Source organism: Scyliorhinus torazame, chromosome 11 (genome assembly GCF_047496885.1).
Source record: "Scyliorhinus torazame isolate Kashiwa2021f chromosome 11, sScyTor2.1, whole genome shotgun sequence".
Taxonomy (NCBI): Eukaryota; Metazoa; Chordata; class Chondrichthyes; order Carcharhiniformes; family Scyliorhinidae; genus Scyliorhinus; species Scyliorhinus torazame.
Genome location: NC_092717.1, coordinates 189,787,774 through 189,811,130, shown reverse-complemented (window position 1 = coordinate 189,811,130; position 23,357 = coordinate 189,787,774). Strand labels below are relative to the sequence as shown.

Below are 23,357 nucleotides of genomic sequence, written 5' to 3'. Positions count from 1 at the left end.
GTTAGCGTCATTTTAGTCCCAGATTCAAACAGGCCTGCAGGAGAGATGTGCACAGAACTGCACCATAATGAGATCCAGCAGCTTCACGATAGAAAGGAAAGAAAAATTATCGAGAAGAGGGTTGCATAATCAAAGGTTGATTTATGATTCCGCAAGAATAACACTTCCTCTCCTCAGTTGCCTCTCTTACCCACACAATCTGTGCAAACATAGACAAAAAAAAAAGTGTTCAGCGTTTAGCAAGGTCAGTGGAGCTGGAAATTAAACACAACTTTCAGTTAACCCCTAAGAACACACAAGAGCATTCTAATTTGTAATGTTTATGCATTTTTTTTCTTCACATTGAGTTGTGTAGAAATTCAAAAGGAAAGTCTCTCAAATTGCCTTAAAAATAAAATCTGCACACAATTGGTTGGACCAGTTCTTTAACTAACCCTGGTGAACAGACAGGATCTCCGCACAATTAGTATAGCGCTTGGGGGCACAAAAATAATAATAGAACGTACCCCACCCACTTTTGAGTCAGGAGGTGAGAACTGACCAGAGCAGAAGAGCTACGGGAGATATGAGAAGCATTATTGTAAGTCTGTTGGTTATGAAAAAGAAAGGCCTTCTATTAATATAGTGCTTCCTCATGTCCTCGGGATGTGCTAAGCTGCTTTACAATCACTGAAATGCCTTTCTGAATGAATAAGTACTGTCTGTTTCCACCATCTCCTTAGACAGCCTGTAATGAAGATTGGCCACTTGCTAATGAATTAATACTTTCACAGATTAGTTTTGAATTTACCCCCTATCAGTGCAAATGGTGTCCACTGGTTCTACAGTTCTGAACAAGGTGAAGGATGCTATGTCGACATTATTTAATCCCTTCAGAATTCTAAAAACACCAATCGTGTAACTCCTTCTTCTCAATTTTCTTCTCTTTTTCCAGTCAGAGTATGCTCAATTTAGATATCTGCTGCTCATAATCCTATACCTCACTTAACTACGTTTAAGCCGGATCCAACCGGCCCCCGGGATCTACTGACTTTGCCAACGAGACCCCAGCCAGATGCCATGCACTAGTCCTCACAAACGGGGACCAGGCAGAATGGCATTTGGGGGGGATTCTCCCAAGTGATTGGAGACTCCTGGTTGGTTGGCCTCTGGGCAGGGTGCCTGGCACTGCTGATGCCACCCAGACACCCTGGCAGTGGCATCTGGGCACTTTGGCAGTGCCACCTGGGTGCCAGTCTGGCACTGCAGCCCAGAACGGGACTCTGTTTTCTTCCCATTAGATTGTGCCCCTATTCTCTTGGGATTTAATAGGTCAACACAACCACTTCCACCATCCTCCACAATGGGCCCACTTAAATAATGTTAGTATTTGTTTCTGGCTCGGTCTCCAGTATAAGTGTAGGATGAAAGGGCTTTGGCTTGTGGTAAATCATCTAGTGTGGGTCGATGAAAGTAGGAAAATCCTCATTAACAAGTAGTATTTTGATTTGGATTGTAAATGTGGATTAATTAGGCACTGGAAAGTCTGCAATCCTTAATGTATTTTCTCCTTCCTTCAATCATTGAAATATATGCAGTGACTATTGGAAAAAGAACAAGAAAATTGTGAAGGGATTTCGCCTTGATTTGTCCTCAAATGCCTCGCTTTCTGTGAGCCTGTACCGAGTCTTTCACGAGCCCATCCGCCTCCAGGTCCAAAAATACATTGACGTCCTCCGAAAACTCAGCTGGTGTTTGAAAAAGGTCTGTTGCATTGCAGTGTGACTTTGATCAATAAAGGATATTTTAAAAACAAATATTTTTATTCAACATTTTCAGTTTTATACAGAACAATGGCAGAATAACAAACAACCCAGAACTGTACCCTCCTCCCCCCCCCCCCCCCCCCCCCCCCCCCCCACCACCACCACCACCACCACCACCACCACCACCACCACCACCACCAATGGGTTCCAGGGCAATTTTGCAAATTGGATCCAAAATTGGCTTTGTGGCAGGAGGCAGTGGGTAATGATCACAGGTTGTTTTTGTGACTGGAAGCCTGTGTTTAGTGGTGTAATGCAGGGGTCAGTGCTGGGTCCCTTGTTTCTAGTGTACAATGTAGATCTAGATGTGAATGTGGAGGGTATAATCAGTAGGATCACAGACAACATGAAAATTAACGGTGTGGTAATTAGCGAGGAAGCAAGGCTTAGATTACAGGATGATATAGACGGGCTGGTCAGATGGGCAGAACCGCGGCAAATGGAATTTAATCCTTAAAAGTGTGAGGTGATGCACTTTCAGAGGACTAACAAGGCATTGGAATACACAATGAATGGTAGGATGCTAGGAAGTACAGAGCACCAGAGGGAGCTTGGGGTGCATGTCCAAAGATACCAGGACAGATAGACAAGCTGCTTATGAAGGCATATGGGATACTTGCCGAGGCATAGAATATAAGAGCAGGAGGTTATGATGGAGCTGTATAAAATGCTCGTTAGGCCTCGGCTAGAGTACTGTGTGCAGTTTTGGTCGCCTCGGTGAGAAGGTTGCAATTGTGCTGGAAAGGGCGCAGAGGAGCTTTACCAGAATGTTGCCTGGACTGGAGCATTTCAACTATGAAGAAAGGCTCGATAGGTTGATTTCCTTGGAGCAGAGAGTGTGAGGGCGGAACCTCATCAAGATACACAAAATTATCAGGGATATAGATAGGGTAGATTGGAAGAAACATTTCCCATTAGTCGAGGGGTCAATAACGTGGGGACGTGGATTTAAGGTGAGGAGCAGGAGATTTGGAGGAAAAACCAGAGGGTGGTGGGAATCTGGAGCCCACTGTCTGAAAGGGTTTTGGAGGCGGGAATTCTCACACTTTTAAGAAGCATTTGGATGAGCACTTGAAATGTCATAGCATACAAGGATATGGACCAAGTGCTGGAAAATGGGATGAGAATAGAGGTGCTTAACGGCCGGCACAGATATGATGGGCCGAAGGGCGTTTCTCTGTGCTGTAAAACGTTATGAGTTTATGATTAAAAGTGAGCTTTAGGTTTATTTGTCTTGGCATTGTTAATGGACTTTAGTACATGGATGCATTGAATGTTATCCAGGTGTTAAGTCACTTCTCTTGTAGATGTTGCAAAAAGCCAATGGGAAAGGAAATAGTCTTGTACCAGAAGTTTGCATACCAATTGCAGAAATTTTACAGTTATCTTTTTCCAAGGAAGCTTATCCCATTTCAGCTTTTGAATATAACCAGGAGATGAAATGCTGCCTAATTGAGTAATCTGAACTTGATTGCAAGTAGCTTCAGACAAATGGTGAAATCCAGATGAGACTGAAATCTCAGACTACTCCAGCATTGCACTGTCCACAGAGCCATAACCAGTGAGGCAGATATAAAGTTCTTGGGAAGACCAACAGGAACTGCCCCCCCCCCCCACCCATGATGTTGAGAGAGATGGAGAACTTGCCCATCTGTATTTTAATATTAAAAACCACCTGCAGAACTTACTGTGCAATGCAAGTGTGTTGGTAAATATGAGAAGAACTGTTGCTCCTGGCCAGAGTGTGAGTAGGGTCAGAATTTTCCAGCCCTGCCTGCCGACGGGATCTTCCAGTCCCACCGATGTCGGTAGACTTTTGGCTGGCTCGCCATATTTTCCGTGACCACAGGGCTGGAAAATTCCATCCTTAGTGTTGGCAGTATTATTTGAGTCACCTTGAGTAGGCTTATAACACTGGTATGTGTTATCTTGTTATATGAACAAATTGTTGGCCCAGACAAAACCCATTACTGATGCACTTGCGACCTTTATAGATGTCCTTCATACCCTGTATAAGAGTTAAATGGTACAACAATAAAATGTATTAATAATCAGGAGGCCTGCCTGGACTGATAATGAACATGAGACAAATTGCCGATTTCAGAATACTTTGCATTATGGTTTCTTAGCATGTTAAAGTGACAGCTAGACACATTCTTTGTTCTAAGCATTAATCACCTTTGTTGGTAAATTTATTAAGAGATTCAAGTCTATGACAGCATATTTGTAAGCTGGAAAGTACTGTTTGATCTTAAAGGATGAACATTTAACTTGTTATTACATTCCTCTACCTTCAGTTTTGACCAAGATTAACCTATTTGTTTAAAATGAATTAATCCTTTATTTAAAAGTAAACAGATGACAATCAAATACATGCGTCAGCTACTCATGCACACATATTGTACTGTAATTTCCACATTTCACCATCTGCTCCTTTAAAATGAACAGAGACCTTAAAAGTAATATAAACAGAAAATGCTGGGCAGATCTGGCAGTATATGAGGTTCGAGAAACAGAGTTAATGTTACAGATCAAGGTGAACATTTATTCAGAAAGGTGACTTTAAAAGATTATTTTTGAGGCGGTCTATGTTTTATGGATCACTATTTAAAGAACTCCTTACATCTCAGTCTTTCCTTCATTGAATGTCTCCTGGTGAAACCCCATCTTGTGCCCCATGGCCACTAATTCTGAATCTCCAGCACTTATTTGAAAGCCTACACCATACATGGGCATTTTTAGCCAAAGTTAGAATAAAAAAGTATTTGCTCACCATGTAGGCTGCATGAGTTAGCTTATCAACTTAGTTCTAATCTCCTGGCTTCTCGCCATTATATTTCAACTCTTATTTTTCAAATATTTATCCACTTTCAATTTAAAACCTCTCCGGCAGAGCCTGTTGCTGCAAGACCAGGACAGGATTGGTTCCCGGGGTACAGAGGAGACTGGGGGTGTTTTACATATGGTGATCTCGGGTGGAATGGATTAGTAAGTTAAAAGTTCAGTTTAACTCCTCAGGTGTTTTTCCTCTTTCTTTTCATTTCCAGAATCCGGAGACAAAACCCATTACTGATGCACTTGCGACTTTTATAGATCTGGACAAATGGATCCGACAGTCATTGGATGTGGCTACTCTGACCAAGACCCTCTGGAACTCGCTTGGAAGCAAATTAACCGTGAGTGGAAAGCATGTTATGTTTGATGTCCTTCTCATCATAATTGTCTCTTCCTTTTCTCCAGTATCTTCATTAATTCAGAAACTATTAATTCATGCCACTTGAAATGGACCTGAAAATTGTAGTCAAATTACTTTGGTTCAATGGGAGCATTGTTAAAATAAAGCTTCAATCCACACCTAACTCGAGACTTGTGCCCGGATTTTCACTGCACGGGCTTTAAAAGTGGTGGGCTGGACCTGGATTCAGAAGTCCCTCACCCATTTCTGACATACCCCCTTATCACCAGTAGGAGAAAGGTGACTCACATTAGAGAAACCCAAACCCGGGGGTTTTTGCAAGTACCTTAACCAACAGTGTGGAAATTTGTATTGGTATTTAGAGTAGTCATAAATGTCTGTAGAACTGTCAAGCAGTTTAAAATCCCCAACCGTGATTGAAAAAAAATAAGTTTCCTGTGTCAGTGAGAGTTGAAAATAATCTGTTTTCACAGATTCAATAATATTTTGTTGACATTACCTCAAGGGCTTACATGGCTAATTTCCACAACCTATTGTTATCTCGGGGGATCCTAAATTCACAGTTTGACAGATGGCAGAAATTATTAATGGATTAGCTGTCTTTGAGCAGTTATGAATACAAGTCAATATAAGGATTTAAGTACTTGAGGGAATTTAGATGTTTTGAATGGACTTTAATGCATAAAAGCATTTTCAAACCACAATAAAGGCTGTAATGAAACATTGAAACTTACAGAATATTGAGAGGCCTAGATAGAGTGGAGGAGACGATGTTTCCACTTCGATGTAGGAAAAACTAAAACCCAAAGGCACAGCCTCAGACTGAAGGGACGATCCTTTAAAACTGGGATGAGGAGGAATTTCTTCAGCCAGAGGCTGGTGAATCTGTGAAACTCATTGCTGTAGATGGCTGCGGAGGCCAATTCACTGAGTGTATTTCAGACAGATAGGTTCTTGATTAATAAGGATATAAGCCATGCTCGATGGCTGAATAGCCAATCTGCTCCTATGCCTTATGGTAATAAATATTTAGACCTAATTTTGGTTCATCTTAACTGGCTCTTGAAGTCTGCCCTTGGAGGATGCTGGGCGAGTTGGCTTGGAATGTGCAAGGAAAAGGGATGGCATTAAGTTGTCATGGGGGTTCTAAGTGGTGATGAGCATTGGCATGAGTTGGCAATAAGTTGACATGGGCATTATAAGGGCCCATGGGTGTAGGTAGAGGGCATGGGTTGGCATGTATCAAGTGTGTGATAATGTTGAGGACTCGATGGCCTAATATTTAGCAGAACAACTGGGATAAAGTTCTATTGAACTGAGGTGGGCCTTTTCAACAGCCTGCCTCAGCACTCGGCAGCCGCTGTGGCCACCTCCCATCTGCGTCCAGGGAGACGGTGGGACCAACTCCATCCCATACCCATCCCTGGGAATGAAGATCCCGCCATTCAGGTATCTCCTGAGGTGAAAATTTCCCGACTCTCAACTACCTGACTCGGAAGCGAAAATGCAGACGTTGATCATGTATTCTTTGCTGACACAGTACTGAGGAGCTGTGCAGTTGAAGGCACTGTTTTTCAAATGAGATGTTAAACTGAGGCCCCAACCCCCCTCAGGAAGAAGTACAAGATCTCCTTCACTTTTATTAATTTATTATATGGAGACTGATAATGGGAGGTTAATAGATAATGGTGAAATGGACAAATATTTTGCTTCTGTCTTCACTATAGAGAACAGAAAAAGCATTCAGTTATAGCTGTAAATCAGGAGATGGAAGGGACTCTGTGCTGGGTCCTCAAGTTTCTATAATTTATATCAATGATTTAGTCGAGGGAAGTGAAGGCTTGGTAGCTAAATTTGCAGATCACACCAGGGTAGGTAGGAAATTATGTTGTGAAGAGGACATAGATAGGATGAGTGAGTGGGCAAAATTCTAGCAGATGGAATGAACTATGGTGTGAAATTGTTCACTTTGGCATGAAGAATAAAAAAGCAGAGTATTATTTAAACAGAGAATGACTACAAAATTCCAAGATACAGAGGGATCTAGGTGTTCTAGTGCATCAATCACAAAACGTTAGTTTACGGGTATAGCAAGTCATTAAGAAGGCTAATGGAATGCTATATTTTACAATGAGAGGAATTGAACATAAAAGGAGGGATATTATACTTGGTTGGAGACAGTTGAAAGGAGGTTTACTAGATTGATAACTGAGCAGGTTGTCTTATGAGGATAGGTTAGACACGATAGGCTTGTTTCCATTGGAGTTTAGAAGAGTGAGGGGGTGACTCAATTGAAACATATAAGACCCTGAACAGTATTGACAAGGTGGACACGGAAAAGGATGTTTCCTCTTGTGGGTGAGTCCAGAACTAAGGGGCACTTAGTTTTTAAAAAAATTAGGTGTCAGCCTTTTAAGACAGAAAGGAGGTGGATATTTTTTGATGGTTGTGAGACTTTGGAACTCTCCTTCCAAGGTGGCAGAGAGATTCTTATTAGACGAGAGAATCAAAGGTTACCGGAGTAGATGGGAATGTAGAATTTGCAACATAAACAGATCAGCCATGACATTATTGAATGGTGGAGCAGGCTCGAAGGGCCAGCTGTTCTGCTCCTATTTCATATGATCATACGTTGTGCAGAAGCCTTCCCCAAAACAATTGCTTTAAATTTGGACCCATATGATATTGCTTATCCTTCGAAGGAGATTGAAACAACAAAGAGGAAGTTTTGATGTTCTTTCAGAACAATTTCTTAGCTGGGGTACAGTATCCTTTGATTCCTGCCAGCATTTTGGATGAGGCACCAGAGTGATGAAATGATCTAATCCCTGCTCATTTGAATGACAGCCAAGACCGTTGACTTTAAAGTTTACTGAAATGTTCTCTGAATAATTAACTTGTTTTATCGCTAAAGTGATGCAAATCTTTTTTTAAAAACTGAGTTTCTTGGTAATGCAAAGCGGCATTCCATTTTCTGGTCACCAGTACAGACATGTCCTGGCCTCGGCCTGTGCTGTTTGGAATTGCACAATCAAGTTAATGGGAAAGTTGTCTCCAGAGGAAAGGATGAGAAGAATAGAAACTGAAGGCGGCAGATAATCTTGTAATAGATGTCTTTCTTGATAATTGGAATTGCTGGGTCTCAACTGCTACCCATGACACACATTTCTTGAATGATATTTGGCCAATTCTGCCTGAGCCAGCTCTTTTAGGAGCTATCCAATTAGCCCATGTCCATGCTCATTCCAATAAGACCATAAGACATAGGAGCAGAAGTAAGGCCATTCGGCCCATCGAGTCCACTCCACCATTCAATCATGGCTGATTTCAACTCCATTTACCCGCTCTCTCTCCATAGCCCTTAATTCCTCGAGAAATCAAGAATTTATCAACTTCTGTCTTAAAGACACTCAACGTCCCGGCCTCCACCGCCCTCTGTGGCAATGAATTCCACAGACCCACCACTCTCTGGCTGAAGAAATTTCTCCTCATCTCTGTTCTAAAGTGACTCCCTTTTATTCTAAGGCTGTGCCCCCGGGTCCTAGTCTCCCCTGCTAATGGAAACAACTTCCCTACGTCCACCCTATCTAAGCCATTCATTATCTTGTAAGTTTCTATTCGATCTCCCCTCAACCTCCTAAATTCCAATGAATATAATCCCAGGATCCTCAGACGTTCATTGTATGTTAGGCCTACCATTCCTGGGATCATCCGTGTGAATCTCCGCTGGACCCGCTCCAGTGCCAGTATGTCCTCCTTGAGGTGTGGGGCCCAAAATTGCTCACATTATTCTAAATGGGGCCTAACTAATGCTTTATAAAGCTTCAAAGTACATCCCTGCTTTTATATTCCAAGCCTCTTGAGATAAATGACAACATTGCATTTGCTTTCTTAATTACGGACTCAACCTGCAAGTTTACCTTTAGAGAATCCTGGACTAGGACTCCCAAGCCCCTTTGCACTTCAGCATTATGAATTTTGTCACCGTTTAGAAAATAGTCCGTGCCTCTATTCTTTTTTCCAAAGTGCAAGACCTCGCACTTGCCCACGTTGAATTTCATCAGCCATTTCCTGGACCACTCTCCTAAACTGTCTAAATCTTTCTGCAGCCTCCCCACCTCCTCAATACTACCTGCCCCTCCACCTATCTTTGTATCATCGGCAAACTTAGCCAGAATGCCCCCAGTCCCGTCATCTAGATCGTTAATATATAAAGAGAACAGCTGTGGCCCCAACACTGAACCCTGCGGGACACCACTCGTCACCGGTTGCCAATCCGACAAAGAACCTTTTATCCCAACTCGCTGCCTTCTGCCTGATAGCCAATCGTCAATCCATGTTAGTACCTTGCCTCGAATACCATGGGCCCTTATTTTACTCAGCAGTCTCCCGTGAGGCACCTTATCAAAGGCCTTTTGGAAGTCAAGATAGATAAACATCCATTGGCTCTCCTCGGTCTAACCTATTTGTTATCTCTTCAAAGAACTCTAACAGGTTTGTCAGGCACGATCTCCTCTTACTGAATCCATGCTGACTTGTCCTAATCCGACCCTGCACTTCCAAGAATTTAGAAATCTCATCCTTAACAATGGATTCTAGAATCTTGCCAACAACCGAGGTTAGGCTGATTGGCCTATAATTTTCCATCTTTTTCCTTGTTCCCTTCTTGAACAGGGTGGTTACAACAGCGATTTTCCAATCCTCTGGAACTTTCCCTGACTCCAGTGACTTTTGAAAGGTCATAACTAACGCCTCCACTATTTCTTCAGCTATCTCCTTTAGAACTCTAGGATGTAGCCCACCTGGGCCTGGAGATTTATCAATTTTTAGACCTCTTAGTTTCTCTAGCACTTTCTCCTTTGTGATGGCTACCATATTCAACTCTGCCCCCTGACTCTCCTGAATTGTTGGGATATTACTCATGTCTTCTACTGTGAAGACTGACGCAAAGTACTTATTTAGTTCCTCAGCTATTATTCTTGTCTCCCATCACTAGATTACCAGCGTCATTTTGGAGCAGCCCAATGTCTACTTTTGCCTCCCATTTGTTTTTAATGTATTTAAAGAAACTTTTACTATCATTCCTAATGTTACTGGTTAGCCTACCTTCATATTTGATCCTCTCTTTCCTTATTTCTCTCTTTGTTACCATCTGTTTTTGTAGCCTTCCCAATCTTCTGACTTCCCACTACTCTTTGCCACATTATAGGCTTTCTCTTTTGCTTTGATGCATTCCCTAACTTCTTTTGTCAGCCATGGCTGCCTAGTCCCCCCCTCTGATAACCTTTCTTTTCTTTGGGATGAACCTCTGTACTGTGTCCTCAATTACTCCCAGAAACTCCTGCCATTGCTGTTCTACTGTCTTTCCCACTAGGCTCTGCTCCCAGTCAATTTTCGTCAGTTCCTCCCTCATACCCCTGTAGTTACCTTTATTGAACTGTAACACCTTTATATCTGATTCTACCTTCTTTCTTTCAAATTGCAGATTGAATTCTACCATATTATGATCACTGCCTCCTAAGTGTTCCCTTACTTTAAGATCTTTTATCAATCTGGCTCATTACATAACACTAAATCCAGAATGGCCTGTTCCCTCATGGGCTCCATCACAAGCTGTTCCAAAAAGTCCTCCTGTAAACATTCAATGAATTCCCTTTCCTTGGGTCCACTGGCAGCATTATTTACCCAGTCCACCTGCATATTGAAGTCCCCCATGATCACTGTGACCTTGCCTTTCTGACATGCACTTTCTATTTAGTGGTGCATTTTGTGCCCCTGGTCCTGACCACTGTTAGGAGGTCTGTACATAACTCCCATATTGTTTTTTTTTGCCTTTGTGGTTCCTCAACTCTACCCACACAGACTCCATCATCTGACCCTATGTCGTTTAGTGCTATTGATTTAATTTCATTCCTAATTAACAAGGCAACCCCGCCCCCTCTGCCCACCTCTCTGTCTTTTCGATAGGTTGTGAATCCCTGGATGTTTAAATGCCAGTCCTGAACCCCCTGCAACCACGTCTCTGTGATGCCTACCACATTATACCTGCCAGTCACAATCTGGGCCACAAGCTCATCTACCTTGTTCCGTACACTGCGCGTATTTAAATATAGCACCTTTAATTCTCTATTGACCGTCCCTTTTTGTTTTCTTAGTGTGGTGGACCTTGGTTTACTGAGCCTTTCCATACACTGTGTCATATTTTGTGGGAGTTACTGCAAGTTTCTCCCCTTTGAGTATTTATCCAATTCTATTTGAAAGTTCTTATTAAATCTGTTTCCACCGTGCTTGCAGGCTTTGCGTTTTGTTTTCTCTTGTCACCTCTGGTTCATTTATGAATTAGCTTCAAAGCTGTGTCCTATGGTCAGAGGCTCTTCTGCCAATGGAAATTATTTGCTCTATCAAAATTCTTTACCATTTTGAACACCCTTATCAAATCCCTCCTAAGCCTACTCTTCTCCAAATAGAACAACATAGAAACTAGGTGCAGGAGTAGGCCGTTCGGCCTTTCGAGCCTGTACCACCATTCAATATGATGATGGCAGATCATGCAAATTCAGTGTCCCACACCTGCTTTCTCTCCATACCACTTGATCCCTTTGCCGCAAGGGCCACGTCCAGCTCGCTCTTGAATATCTCCAACAAGCTGGCCCCAGCAGCTTTGTGCGGTAGAGATTTCCACAACTCTCTGAGAGAAGAAGTTCTTCCTCATCTCAGTCCTGAATGGCTTACCCCTTATTCTTAGGCTGTGACCCCTAGTTCTGGACATGCCCAACATTGGGAACATTCTTTCTGCATCCAGCCTGTCCAGTCCCATCAGGATTTTATATATTTCTATGAGATCCCCTCTCATTCTTCTAAACTCCAGTGAGTACAAGCCCAATCAATCCAATCTTTTTTTGTATGTCAGTCCTGCCATCCCGGGAATTAGTCTGGTGAACCTTCGCTGGACACCCTCAATAGCAAGAATGCCTTTCCTCAAACTAGGAGACCAAACTGCACACAATACTCAAGGTGTGGCCTCACCAAGGCCTTGTATAACCCGGGCTTCTGAAGAATATTCATGAAATTGATGTCTTTTATCCCGAGTATGTTTGAAATAAATCTCCTCTGCATCCTCTTTTAAGGCCGTCACATCATATCTACATTGTGATGCCCATATTTGTTTAGCTGAGGCCTAGCCAGTGTTTTATGAAAGTTTAACGTAATTCCTTACCTTTGTTCTCTGTCTTTATTTACCATCCTTCTTGTCTTGCGACCATCACAGATTCATGCACATACATCGCCAGGTTTTTAATTTCATGCATCCACTTTAAATCTACATTTAGTTTATATTTTCCCTTTTATTCTTGCATAAATTAGTTCATGCTCCACTGTGTTAAGTTTCATCTTCCATGAACCTTCCGATTTTACCAATCTGCATTGTTCTGATCGGTCACTATATCCTCCTGGCTGTCTCCTAAGTTTTGACTTTAAGTGACCGTATCATCAGTGGAAACAATTATTGGGAGAACAGGCGACTAATGTCAATACATCCTGAACTATATATCACTGTTCCTTCGCTGTCACTGGGTCAAAATCCTGGAAAACCCTAACAGCACAGTGGGTGTACCTCCAACACCTGGACTGCAGTGGTTCAAGAAGGCAGCACACCTTTTGCACCCTATTCCGTGGCAGAGAAGGCTTGATGGTGCATAATGTGCTGTCAGATCTGGCTCCCATATCGAAAAGGCGCCTAATGTCACCAACCCACTATTGAAGAAAGAAAGTTGACCTCCTGAAAATCTTCTTCTTTATTATTATTGCCACAAGTAGGCTTACATTAACACTGCAATGAAGTTACTGTGAAAATACCCTAGTCGCCACACTCCAGCGCCTGTTCGGGTACACGGAGAATTCAGAATGTCCAATTCACCTAACAGTACATCTTTCGGGACTTATGGGAGGAAACCGGAGCATCTGGAGGAAACGTCCACAGACACTGGGAGAAGGTGCACACTCCGCACAGACAGTGACCCAAGCGTGTATTGAACCTGGCACCCTGGTGCTGTGAAGCAACAGTGCTACCCACTGTTCTACTGTGCTGCCCAATGAAGATAGGATACCTCCTGAGAAAGAAGATAGATGTCCAGGAGTATTCTGAGTCAGGAGGATGGACCCCTCCAGGACACTGAATCTGAAGGTCCACCTACAGATGCTCCTCCACCCACTGCTGTGGTATTCTGGAGTCCAGGGCTGCCAGCGGCCTCCATCCTGAACCCTGGAGGCAGCCCCAAGTAATGTTCAGGTGAGTCCCCAACATCTGCATGCAGGGTTCTTCATAACATGTTTCGCACACTTCTAACTCCAGAATAACTATTTTAAAAATCTAGACCCAGATTCACTTGGGCAGGGGACGCACAGCCCCTCCCTCCCACCTGTCAGACCCGATCCGACACCCCCCTCCCTTTTCCCGGTCTGACACAACCCCGTCCCAGGACTGACCTGATCTCCCCCCCCCCCCCCCCCCCCCCCCCCCCCGTTGCCAGCTCTCCTGTTCCCCAATTGTCTTGACTGTTAATTGTCCAACACAAAATCAAATTGAACCTTTTTTAAACGTGGTTAAGGAATAAATTCCAAATATAGTGCAGGTTCCAAAAACAAATGTGGTGGTTGTCAAAACCTTACACAGATATTTTCTGTTTTAGGAGCTATTGTTTCTTCCAGAACGTCGTCTGAGAGAAGACAGCAAAAATATCCCATTGTCGTGTCCCGAAGGCAGGTTCTTGCTCTTTGATGACAGCCTGGCAATAATTCAGGTAAAGGGCTCTCTGTCAGGGAAATTAACACAGTTTCATTGTCAATCTGCTTTGCAAATAATGGAATGGAGAATGCATGCATACACGGGATATTGAATTCTTGGGAGAAAGTTACAGACTGGAATCTAATCAAATGTTTCAGATGATTTCCTCTGGGAATTTAGGATGGCTCTGAAGCAAAGGTCTTGGGGGCCTGAGGGTCTGAGGCTGTTAGGGATGGAGAAGGACAAGTCTCTAGAGAGGTCTGAATACAAGGATGAGAATTTTTTAAATGGGGGATTGCTGGACCAGCAGCTAATGTAGGTCAACGAGTACAGGAATAATGGATGGAAGTGGCTTGATGTGAGTTAGGATGTGGGATTTGGATGAGCTGAGATTTCTGAGAGGGTTGGAAGATAGGTCCGCCTGGAGAACGCTGGAATGGTAATCTGGAGATGATCAAAGGCATAGATGAGATTTTCAGCAGCCGGAGGGCTGACTGGACAAGGGTGGGTATTGGGCAATATGACAGAGGTGAAAGGGATGGAGAGGATATGGAATGGGCACAGTTTGATCAAATAGAACGCAAGGCTAAGAACATTCCTGTTCAGCCTTGGGCCGTGACCAAGAAGGGGAAATGGAATTGGTGGCTGGGACTCGATGTTAAATTGGAATATATCCCTGTCCAGCCAGTTCTGAATGTCAGATGAGCAGTCTGACGACAGAAAGGCATTGGTGTCACCAAGATAAGCGATGGTGAGGCAGTGACCAGTGCTCTCTGATGACGTTGCTAAAAGACAGTATGTTGATGAGAAATAGAGGGCCAATAAATTCTTGCGGACCTCCAGAATTAATAGTGCTGCGCGGGGGTGGGGGTGGATCGTTTCAATGCTGGAATCCAATTGAGCGGTTCAACTAACTGAGAAGATAGATAGAGGCTCAGATTGTTATCTCATCTCCTTTAGTACTGAACTAACAGCCTAAATTATATGTTCTAAGGCTCGGGACATTACCTGCAACCTTTTACTTAACGGTTGGCGTACAGCCACTGACCAAAGACTGCCAGACCTCAAGTGGGAACTGAGTTTATAAACACAGATCCTTCTTTAACAGCTTGGTGCCTCTGGCATTATTAGTTGTAGATTTACCTACTTTACTCTAAGTTACGTTTTCCTTTTTCTCCCTAGGGCTCTGAAAGTAGCATCTACAAGCTTGACACACTTTGGGTGGAAACACTGGATAATATTTGCTTTGAAAGGTGAGTAGGAAAGGGTTTCAATTATTGCTCCGTGTGTCCAAAAGGAGGGGGGCACACGCATATCCTCTTCTGTCTGCAGTAGTTGGTGTATGTTTCCATGGTACACAAACAAGTATGGATAGAATTTAATGCCCTCTCCCATGGCATGTTTAGCAGTGGGGGACATTTAATCAGACAGGAATGTAGCAATTAATGCTCATTTAAGGACCCCATTCAGCCACCACTGGCACTTACCCAACAGCAGAGCTGGCCATGAACCATAGAATCTCTACAGTGCAGAAGCAGGCCATTCCGCCCATCAGGTCTGCACCAACCCTCTGGAAGAGCACCCTACCTTTGTCCATGCCCCCATCCTATCCCAGTAACCCCACCTAACCTTTGGGACACAAACCTTTCGGCGGCACAGTTGCTTCACAGATTCAGGGGCCCGGGTTCGAATCCTGGCTTGGGTCACTGTCACCGGGGTTGGCTGGCTGCCGCGCGGCGCTGGCTGGGGGGCGGTTGCTGGTGGGGTCCACGATGGGGTGTTCGCTGGCGGGGTCCACGATGTCCAGGAGGGGGGGCGCCGTGCGGTCGGGGGCATACGCTTGTACATTACGGGAGGCGACCGTTAGTGAGATCGCGAGTTTCTTGGTCGCCGCGAGGTCGAGGGTAGCCCCTTCTAAGAGGCGCTGGCGGATGTAAGCCGACCCTGTGCCCGTAACGAAAGAGTCCCTAATTAGGAGTTCGGAATGTTCAACGGCCGAAACGGCCTGGCAATCGCAGTCCCTCGCCAGGGCGTGCACAGCACGCCCAAAATCTTCCACAGACTCACCGGGGAGTTGGTGCCGTGTGGACAGGAGGTGCCTGGCTTAGAGCTTGTTGGTCTGCTGAGTGTAGTTCTCTTTCAGTAGCGCCATGGCCTCAGCGTATGTAGGCACGTCCCGGATGAGGGGAAAGATATCGGAGCTCAGCCGTGTATACAGGATCTGGAGCTTCTGTGCCTCTGAGGGTGGTTCTGTCGGAGATCCGATGTAGGCTTCAAAGCAAGCTAGCCAATGTGCGACGGCCGACTTGGCGTTGTCTGCTTGAGGGTGCAGCTGCAGGCAATCCGACTTGATGAGGAGGTCCATCGTTGTAAAACCTCTGCTTAATAAATTGATGCACTATCAATTACGCCGAGACGAGAGTAGAGTGTAATCGAGGCTTTATTACACAGAGATGTGTAGCCTCCTGCAGCTGCTGCTGAAATAGCTGCAGCTCGGTGAGCACACACATTTATACTCCGCCTAGTGGGCGGAGCCAGCAGGCAGGTATCTACCCCCCCCCCCCCCGTACTTGTAGTACAGTAGCCTTACCATATTACATCTTGTATGTGATATATACAACAGTGAACAGTTGTGACTACCACACACCACCTCCCTGTTTCTGCATGGGTTTCCTCCGGGTGCTCCAGTTTCTTCCCAAAGTCCCAAAAGACGTGCTTATTAGGTGAATTGGACATCCTGAAGTCTCTCTCAGTGTACCCAAACAGGCGCAGTGGTGTGGCGACTGGGGAATTTTCACTGTAACTTCATTGCAGTGTTAATGTAAGCCTATTTGTGACACTAATAAAGATTATAAGGGACAATTTAGCATGGCAAATCCACCTAACCTGCACATCTTTGGATTGTGGGAGGAAACCAGAGCACCCGGAGGAAACCCACGCAGACACGGAGAACGTGCAAACTCCACACAGTCACCTAAGCTGGAATTGAACCAGGGTCCCTGGTGCTGTGAGGCAGCAGTGCTAATCACTGTGCCACCATGTGGGAAGCACAAGTAAAACCATGTGGGTTGCTTGCAGGCTCATGGGCTGGGATGAGAGGGGGAGGCTTGCTGCAGTTCAATAAAACTTTCGGCCTCTGATTGGAGTAATGATGTTGGCTAATGCTGACGGGGAGATTAGCTTGGAGCTATTTTTTTTTGTGCCAGACCTCATTTTAGTTGATGTTATGAGCGTGCACTGTACTGTGTGTGCACAGAGTAGGTAGATTGTGATGGCAGTCTCCTGCAACACTGACTTGACACCAACATTGTAAGTTTTGATGACAATGCTCAGTGTCCTCTCTTAAACACTCGCAGTTGAACTTGAGAACAAACCTCTCACAGATAGGAGGAGGGGAAGGGCTTTTGGAGGAGGGCATATCCACCCAGGAGCTTTACGGGAGCATTTCTCTTGCATTAACCGGAATGAGAACTGTGTGCACAACATCTCTGTTTTATGGAGCTACTCACTGAAATCTGCCACATCTTGCAAGCAGTCACATAGGCACTAATCTCCTGACAAAATGGTTGCATGTTTCATCATCAACTAAAAAGTTATTCGACATTACGTCCAACATTCTGGAGGGTTTGCCCTTGACTTTCATTATCTTGTTCATCTCATCATTCCAAAGACAGGTTAGTTTGCGGGATTCTCTGTTTCAGAAAGTTATGGGCTGGATTCTCCGATTTGGAGACTATGTCCTGACGCCGGCGTGGGAACGGTGGCATTTTACGACGGATAAATTGGCGCAAAACGGCCACCGACTGGTGGGAGCCAGCAGGCACACAGCGTAGAGCACGCGGCTCTAGCTGCCAATACGGCCGTAGAATTGCCTTGTCCATGGCCGTGCATGTGCATGGCAGGGGCCTACAGTGGCCGCGCCGTACAACATCGCGCCAGCTACGCACGGACCTGTCCTGCCAAATAGTTCCCCCTCTTTGTCCAGGCTCACCATCCACCGGACCACCCCACACTAGTGGCCCCAGCCCCTGCCAAAGCTCCCCCCCCCCCCCCTGCTGTCCGCGGATTGGCTCTCCCCCCCCCCCCCCCCCCCCCCTCTGTGGTGGTGCTGGATTCCGTATGCAGCCGCCACGTCGAGTTCCCCCCAAAAGTAGCATGAGAGACCCACGCCGTCGGGAACTCGGCCGAGGGGGGGAGAAGGCTTCCGGTAATGTCCTGAGGTCGTCCATACGGCGTGCGGCGTACTCCTAGAGTATGCCATTTTGGAGGGGGTGGTGCATTGCAAAAGCAGCGCCACCCCCCGATTTCGGCGCCAACGTGGATTCCCTGGCCGATCGTTGACGTGATTTCCCGCCCAAAGTGTTGCCACCTGCGAAGAATCGCATTAGGAGCATTACCGAGATGGTATTCATGCACCCATTACAATGCAGAATTATGCATAGCGGTAAACACGCCGGTTTCCCTGCCCTTACTGGTCTCGGGCTGCTATTCTAAATGAATGCCCCGAGACCAGTGGCCAGAGAAAGGCCAACCCCCGTCCCCCCACAACACAAATGGTGACCCAACCCCAACTGATAAATGCAGTACCCCAGCCCCTCATCAAGAAGAAGCATTCTCTCTCCCGCCCCCCCCCCCCCACCAAGGGAATAACTGGTTACTCCTTCCCTCCCCTCCCCCCCCCCCCCCCCCCCCCCCAGCATGAGAGTGATCCGACCCCCCACCCTCTCCCCTCAGGCATCCCCCCCTGGCATTGCCCCTTGTCTTCACCACCCTGGCAGTGACACCCTAGCCTGGCATGCTGGACCTCGGGTGGGGGGGGGGCAGAAGGTAAGCCCATTGCTCATGTGCCTCTCTGCCGTTGCCTGGCTGCAGAGGGAGGGTCCCGGGAATTGGGTGAGCTTGGGCACGAGCATCTCAACATATTTACTCTCGAGAAGATTGTGGATTCAAGGCCTCCTCTTGGACTTGAATTTGTAAATTAATCTGACACACAGCTGCAGCACTGGTGAAGTGTTGCGTGGTTGGAGATGAAGTAACCTCGCAAGTCAGAAGGCAACAGCTTTTGGTGAGGTTGCACCCTGAGCAACTAATAAAAATTTCTGTTAGGCTTTTAGTTGTTAATCATCAGAGCTACATAACCTACCAGCAGCAATTGATTTCTGTCATGAGCCATGAGCGGTAATCTGGTTATATTACGGTGGAACCACTCGTCTGGTAGTTTAGAGAAGGGACCCTTGGGTAGTGTGTCATGTGAGAGTACTTTTAAGACATGGATGTTTAAGCAATGTACCTTTAAGAAAACAGTGATGTCAGAGAGTGGGTGGGGTGGAGGTCAGGTCAGCATTTTGCAGTTTAATTTGGCAGGTTTTTAGTTTCAGTGTAAAAAAGTGCCTGGCTGGTTTTGCTGAAAGCAGTTTTGAAAAGTGCCTGGCTGGTTTTGCTGAGAGCAGCTTCAAAGTGCCTGGCTGTTTTGCTGTGAGGTGATTAAAAGGAGAAAGCCAGTTTGAAAAGAGCTTGGGAGTGTCTGTGTGTTTCCAGAGAGCTGCAAGTTTGGAGGAAAAGAGGTGGGTGTGTGTCTGTGTTTTGCAGTGAGCTGGATCTCTGCAATAAAAGACCATCTCTGGATCATTTGGGTGATTTAAACTTAAAATAGTGAAGCCTTTAACCTAATGTGATACTGTTTAAAGGTGTTAAGTCTCTTGGAAGTTTGAAGGAACATTTTAAGGAATTATTTACTGCTGTAATATTTTCTGAGTTATCTTTGAAGTAAGGGGTGTTAAGAGATCCAATGTTTATTTCAGATGTTAAGTTGAGTTCATGGAATAAACAGTGTTTTGTGTTTAAAAACTCAAGTGTCCATAATTGTAATCCCACACCTAGGGAAAAGCCGTTTGCTTGGAAAAGCAACAAATACATAAAAGGGAGAGGTCGGTTGAACTCCATGATACATTGTGTGGTTCTGAAAACGCCTCGGCCATAACAAGTGTTACCCAATGCAAAGACAGCAGGGAAGTGCCATCTTCAAAGAAATTGTGGCTTTACCAGAATTGTCTCCTGGGTGCCCCGATAATCATGAGTAAAGTGAGAGAGGAGGTTTATGCACAATCTTTACTTCCCAGGAAGAAGCTTGGGTGGGATCCTCCAATCCCCTGCCGGGTCGAAGAATCGCCAGAGGGCGGCATGAATCCCGCCCCGCCGCTCCGACACCGGCTGTTGAATTTTTGGGCGGGGGCAGGGATCGCGACGCGCCAGTCGGGGGATGTTGGCAGCGGCCCCCCTGGCGATTCTCCGGCCCCGATGGGCCGAGCAGCTGCCAGCTTTCGGCCAGTCCCGCCGGCGTGGATTAGACGAGGTCCATACCAGTGGGACCGGGCTTAGATGGTGGCTTGCGGAGTCCTCGGTGCGGGGAGGGGGGGGGGCCACGGTGGCCTGGCCCGCGATCGGGGCCCACCGATCTGCGGGCGGGCCTGTGCCACAGGGGCACTCTTTCCCTCCGCGCCAGTCTCTGTAAGGCCCTGCGATGGCCGGCGTGGAGAAGAAGCCCCCTGCCCTTGCGCAGGAAACACGCCAGCGGTTCTGCACATGCGCCAGAACACGCTGGCGCTCCTGCGCATGCGCCAACTCATGCCGGCCGGCGGAGGCCCTTCGGCGCCAGTTGGGTCGGCGCCAACTACTCCAGCGGCGGCCTAGCCCCCGGAAGTTCAGAGGATTTCGCACCTTCCGGACGGCCCGACGTCGGAGTAGTTCACGCCACTCTTTGGTGCCAGTACAGCCGGCCCCGCCGATTGCGGGACAATCCCGGCTCTTGTCTCCATCCAATGATTACGGTTAGTTGTCCATTGAAGTACAGAATGATGTCCTGCAGCACATCTGAGTGGATCATGCACTAGAATCATTTGTTCACCTTGGATAAATGGTAAGCGAATAGTGTTGCTTCATCGCCTCTGCAGCAGCAGCACCCTTCCACCAACCCCCTACCCCATCCTTGGCATAGCTCCTGTATTGGTTGTTTTACAGTACTTTAGAATGAAAAGTGTCAGCGCTCAGCCCATGTTGGTAGCTGGATAGTTTGAGTGAACACTCTTTAAATTTCTACCTAACTTCTAAGCAAATCATGGCCTGTGGTTTTGCACAGTCTATCTCTAAATGTAACAATTTAGCTAATGGGCCTCAAAGTCTTTTCCACTCAGGAGCTTGGAGTCTCTTCTTGTATACCATATCGACAAAATGTATTTCTGTTTTGTTCAGAAATCAATTGAAGGTCCTTGTCCCAGAGGAAGAATTTATATTCACCATGGAAGATTCCCAGGATAAGGTGAGTGAAAGGTTTGGACACTGACAAAAGGGAGGGCTGAAGGAAGTGTTTGGGGCCTTCTGGGACTGGATTCTCTGCCCTGCCGCTTCACATTTCTGTCTCACCCTGCCGGTGGGATTCTCCGTTACGCCGGCCGTTCAATGGGGTTTCCCATTGTGGGGCAGCCCCACGTTGTCGGGAAACCCGCGGACTGCCGGCAAAACGGAGCAGCCCACCAGCGGAGAATCCAGCCCCTGAACTCTGAAGCAGTTCAGACAGGTGGAATGGATGCCTACCGTTCTGGCTGTGTTAAGATCCTTTGTGAAATGCATCTAGACGCTCTGAATGGAATTGCTGTTTGGCCTAAGATTATATCTCAGAACTGCTCCTAATTGACTCCAAACTTAAATTCCAGATAGCTGTGTAGGAAATCAAGGTTCACTGGTGATTCTGAGATTGAAGCGAGCAGAGACTTGAGGGAGATTTCTTCTGGTTGCTATGTTAATGGCAACATGCTAGGAGTTTGCTCACTGTTGCCACTTTGAATCTTTTGACATCATTCTGGCCTCTTGAGACATTCAAGCCTTGAGAACATAAGAACTAGGAGCAGGAGTAGGCCATCTGGCCCCTCGAGCCTGCACCACCATTCAATGAGATCGTGGCTGATCTTTTGTGGACTCAGCTCCACTTTCCGGCCCGAACACCATAACCCTTAATCCCTTTATTCTTCAAATAACTATCTATCTTTATCTTAAAAACACTTAATGAAGGAGCCTCTACTGCTTCACTGGGCAAGGAATTCCATAGATTCACAACCCTTTGGGTGAAGAGGTTCCTCCTAAACTCAGTCCTAAATCTACTTCCCCTTATTTTGAGGCTATGCCCCCTACTTCTGCTTTCACCCGCCAGTGGAAACAACCTGCCCGCATCTATCCTATCTATTCCCTTCATAATTTTATATGTTTCTATAAGATCCCCCCCTCATCCTTCTAAATTCCAACAAGTACACTCCCAGTCTACTCAACCTCTCCTCGTAATCCAACCCCTTCAGCTCTGGGATTAACCTAGTGAAACTCCTCTGCCAGTACGTCCTTTCTCAAGTAAGGAGACATGATCTAACCGAATGCTCCAGTACAGTTATAAGGGAATGCTTCATAAAAGTAGTGTGTACTTTGGATCAAATGTCAAGTCAAGGCTTTACCTGCATAGTTCAAGATCCAATTATAGTTGAAGAATGCAAGGACGTTCACCCGTTGTCTTTAACTGCATTTACATTGCAACCAAAAGCAACTGCTGGTCATTATCTCTGTGCAGTGTTACTGTGGTCAAATTGGATAACAATGTAATAATAGTGACGAGACCATAAAATTCATTATTTAGCTGTGAAGCACTTTGGGAGGTTCTGAGGACGAAATTAAAAAAACAAGTTATTTATTTTTGCTATTTCAAGTGAAATCCTAAATTCATTATTTTAGAACACGCTCGGAGATAATGAACAGAGGAATTCTTCCCAGAATGCTAATTTGAATAGAGGGAACTTCACTCCAGGGTTAATTTGAACACTCCATCGGAAAGAAAAGGGAGCTAGTGGCATGAACATTAGACTTTGTATGCTGTGTAGCTTCCACCCAGTTAAGTCATACAGTCCTATAGCACAGAAAAGGCCCACCATGTCTGTGCCAGTGAAAAACAACCACCTAACCATTCTAATGCCATTTCCCAGCACTTTGCCCGTAGCTTTGTATGTCCTGGACCACAAGTGCGCACCTAAATACTTATCAAATGTTATGAGGATCTCTGCCTCCACCGCCCTTTCAGGTCGCAAATTCCAAACTCCCACCAGTATGCAGGAGAATTTTTTAGGTGAATATGTAGAGAGTCCAAGAAGAGATGATGCAAGTGCTGGACCTAATTCTAGGGACGGAAGCTAGACAGGCGGTTGATGTGTTCGTGGGGGAGCATTTTTGTGATAGCGACCACAACATGGTACAATTTAAGTTTGTTATGGACAAAGAAATGGACAAGTTGTAAAAAAAGGTTGTGGAGTGGGGGAGAGCAGAATTTAATAAAATAAATCCGAATCTGGCCACGGTTCACTGGAAAGAGTTGCTAGCGGGGAAATTTACAGAAGAGTAGTGGGGGGGGGGGGGGCATTCAAAAAGTAAATGGGGAGAGTACAAGCCCAACATGTTCCCTCTAGGGAAATAGGAAGCAGTGACAAGCCCAGAGAACCATGGATGACCAGAGACATATCAGGACACGATGAGAAGGAAACGAGAG

At 45.7% G+C, this 23,357-nt stretch overlaps 1 protein-coding gene across 4 annotated transcripts in view; it reads left to right on the top strand.

Moving 5' to 3' along the window:
* LOC140385732 (ALS2 C-terminal-like protein) overlaps window positions 1-23,357 on the top strand; it is a 188,634-nt gene that overhangs the window by 66,895 nt on the left and 98,382 nt on the right. For all 4 annotated transcript variants that reach the window (XR_011933430.1, XR_011933431.1, XM_072468188.1 and 1 more), the window contains exons 6-10: window positions 1,578-1,743; window positions 4,853-4,981; window positions 13,689-13,799; window positions 14,966-15,036; window positions 21,032-21,098. Coding sequence is in view for 2 of the 4 variants with exons in the window: in XM_072468188.1 (XP_072324289.1) it covers window positions 1,578-1,743; window positions 4,853-4,981; window positions 13,689-13,799; window positions 14,966-15,036; window positions 21,032-21,098 (544 nt within the window). In the remaining 2 variants the exon portion in view is untranslated. The remainder of the gene's footprint in view (window positions 1-1,577; window positions 1,744-4,852; window positions 4,982-13,688; window positions 13,800-14,965; window positions 15,037-21,031; window positions 21,099-23,357) is intronic.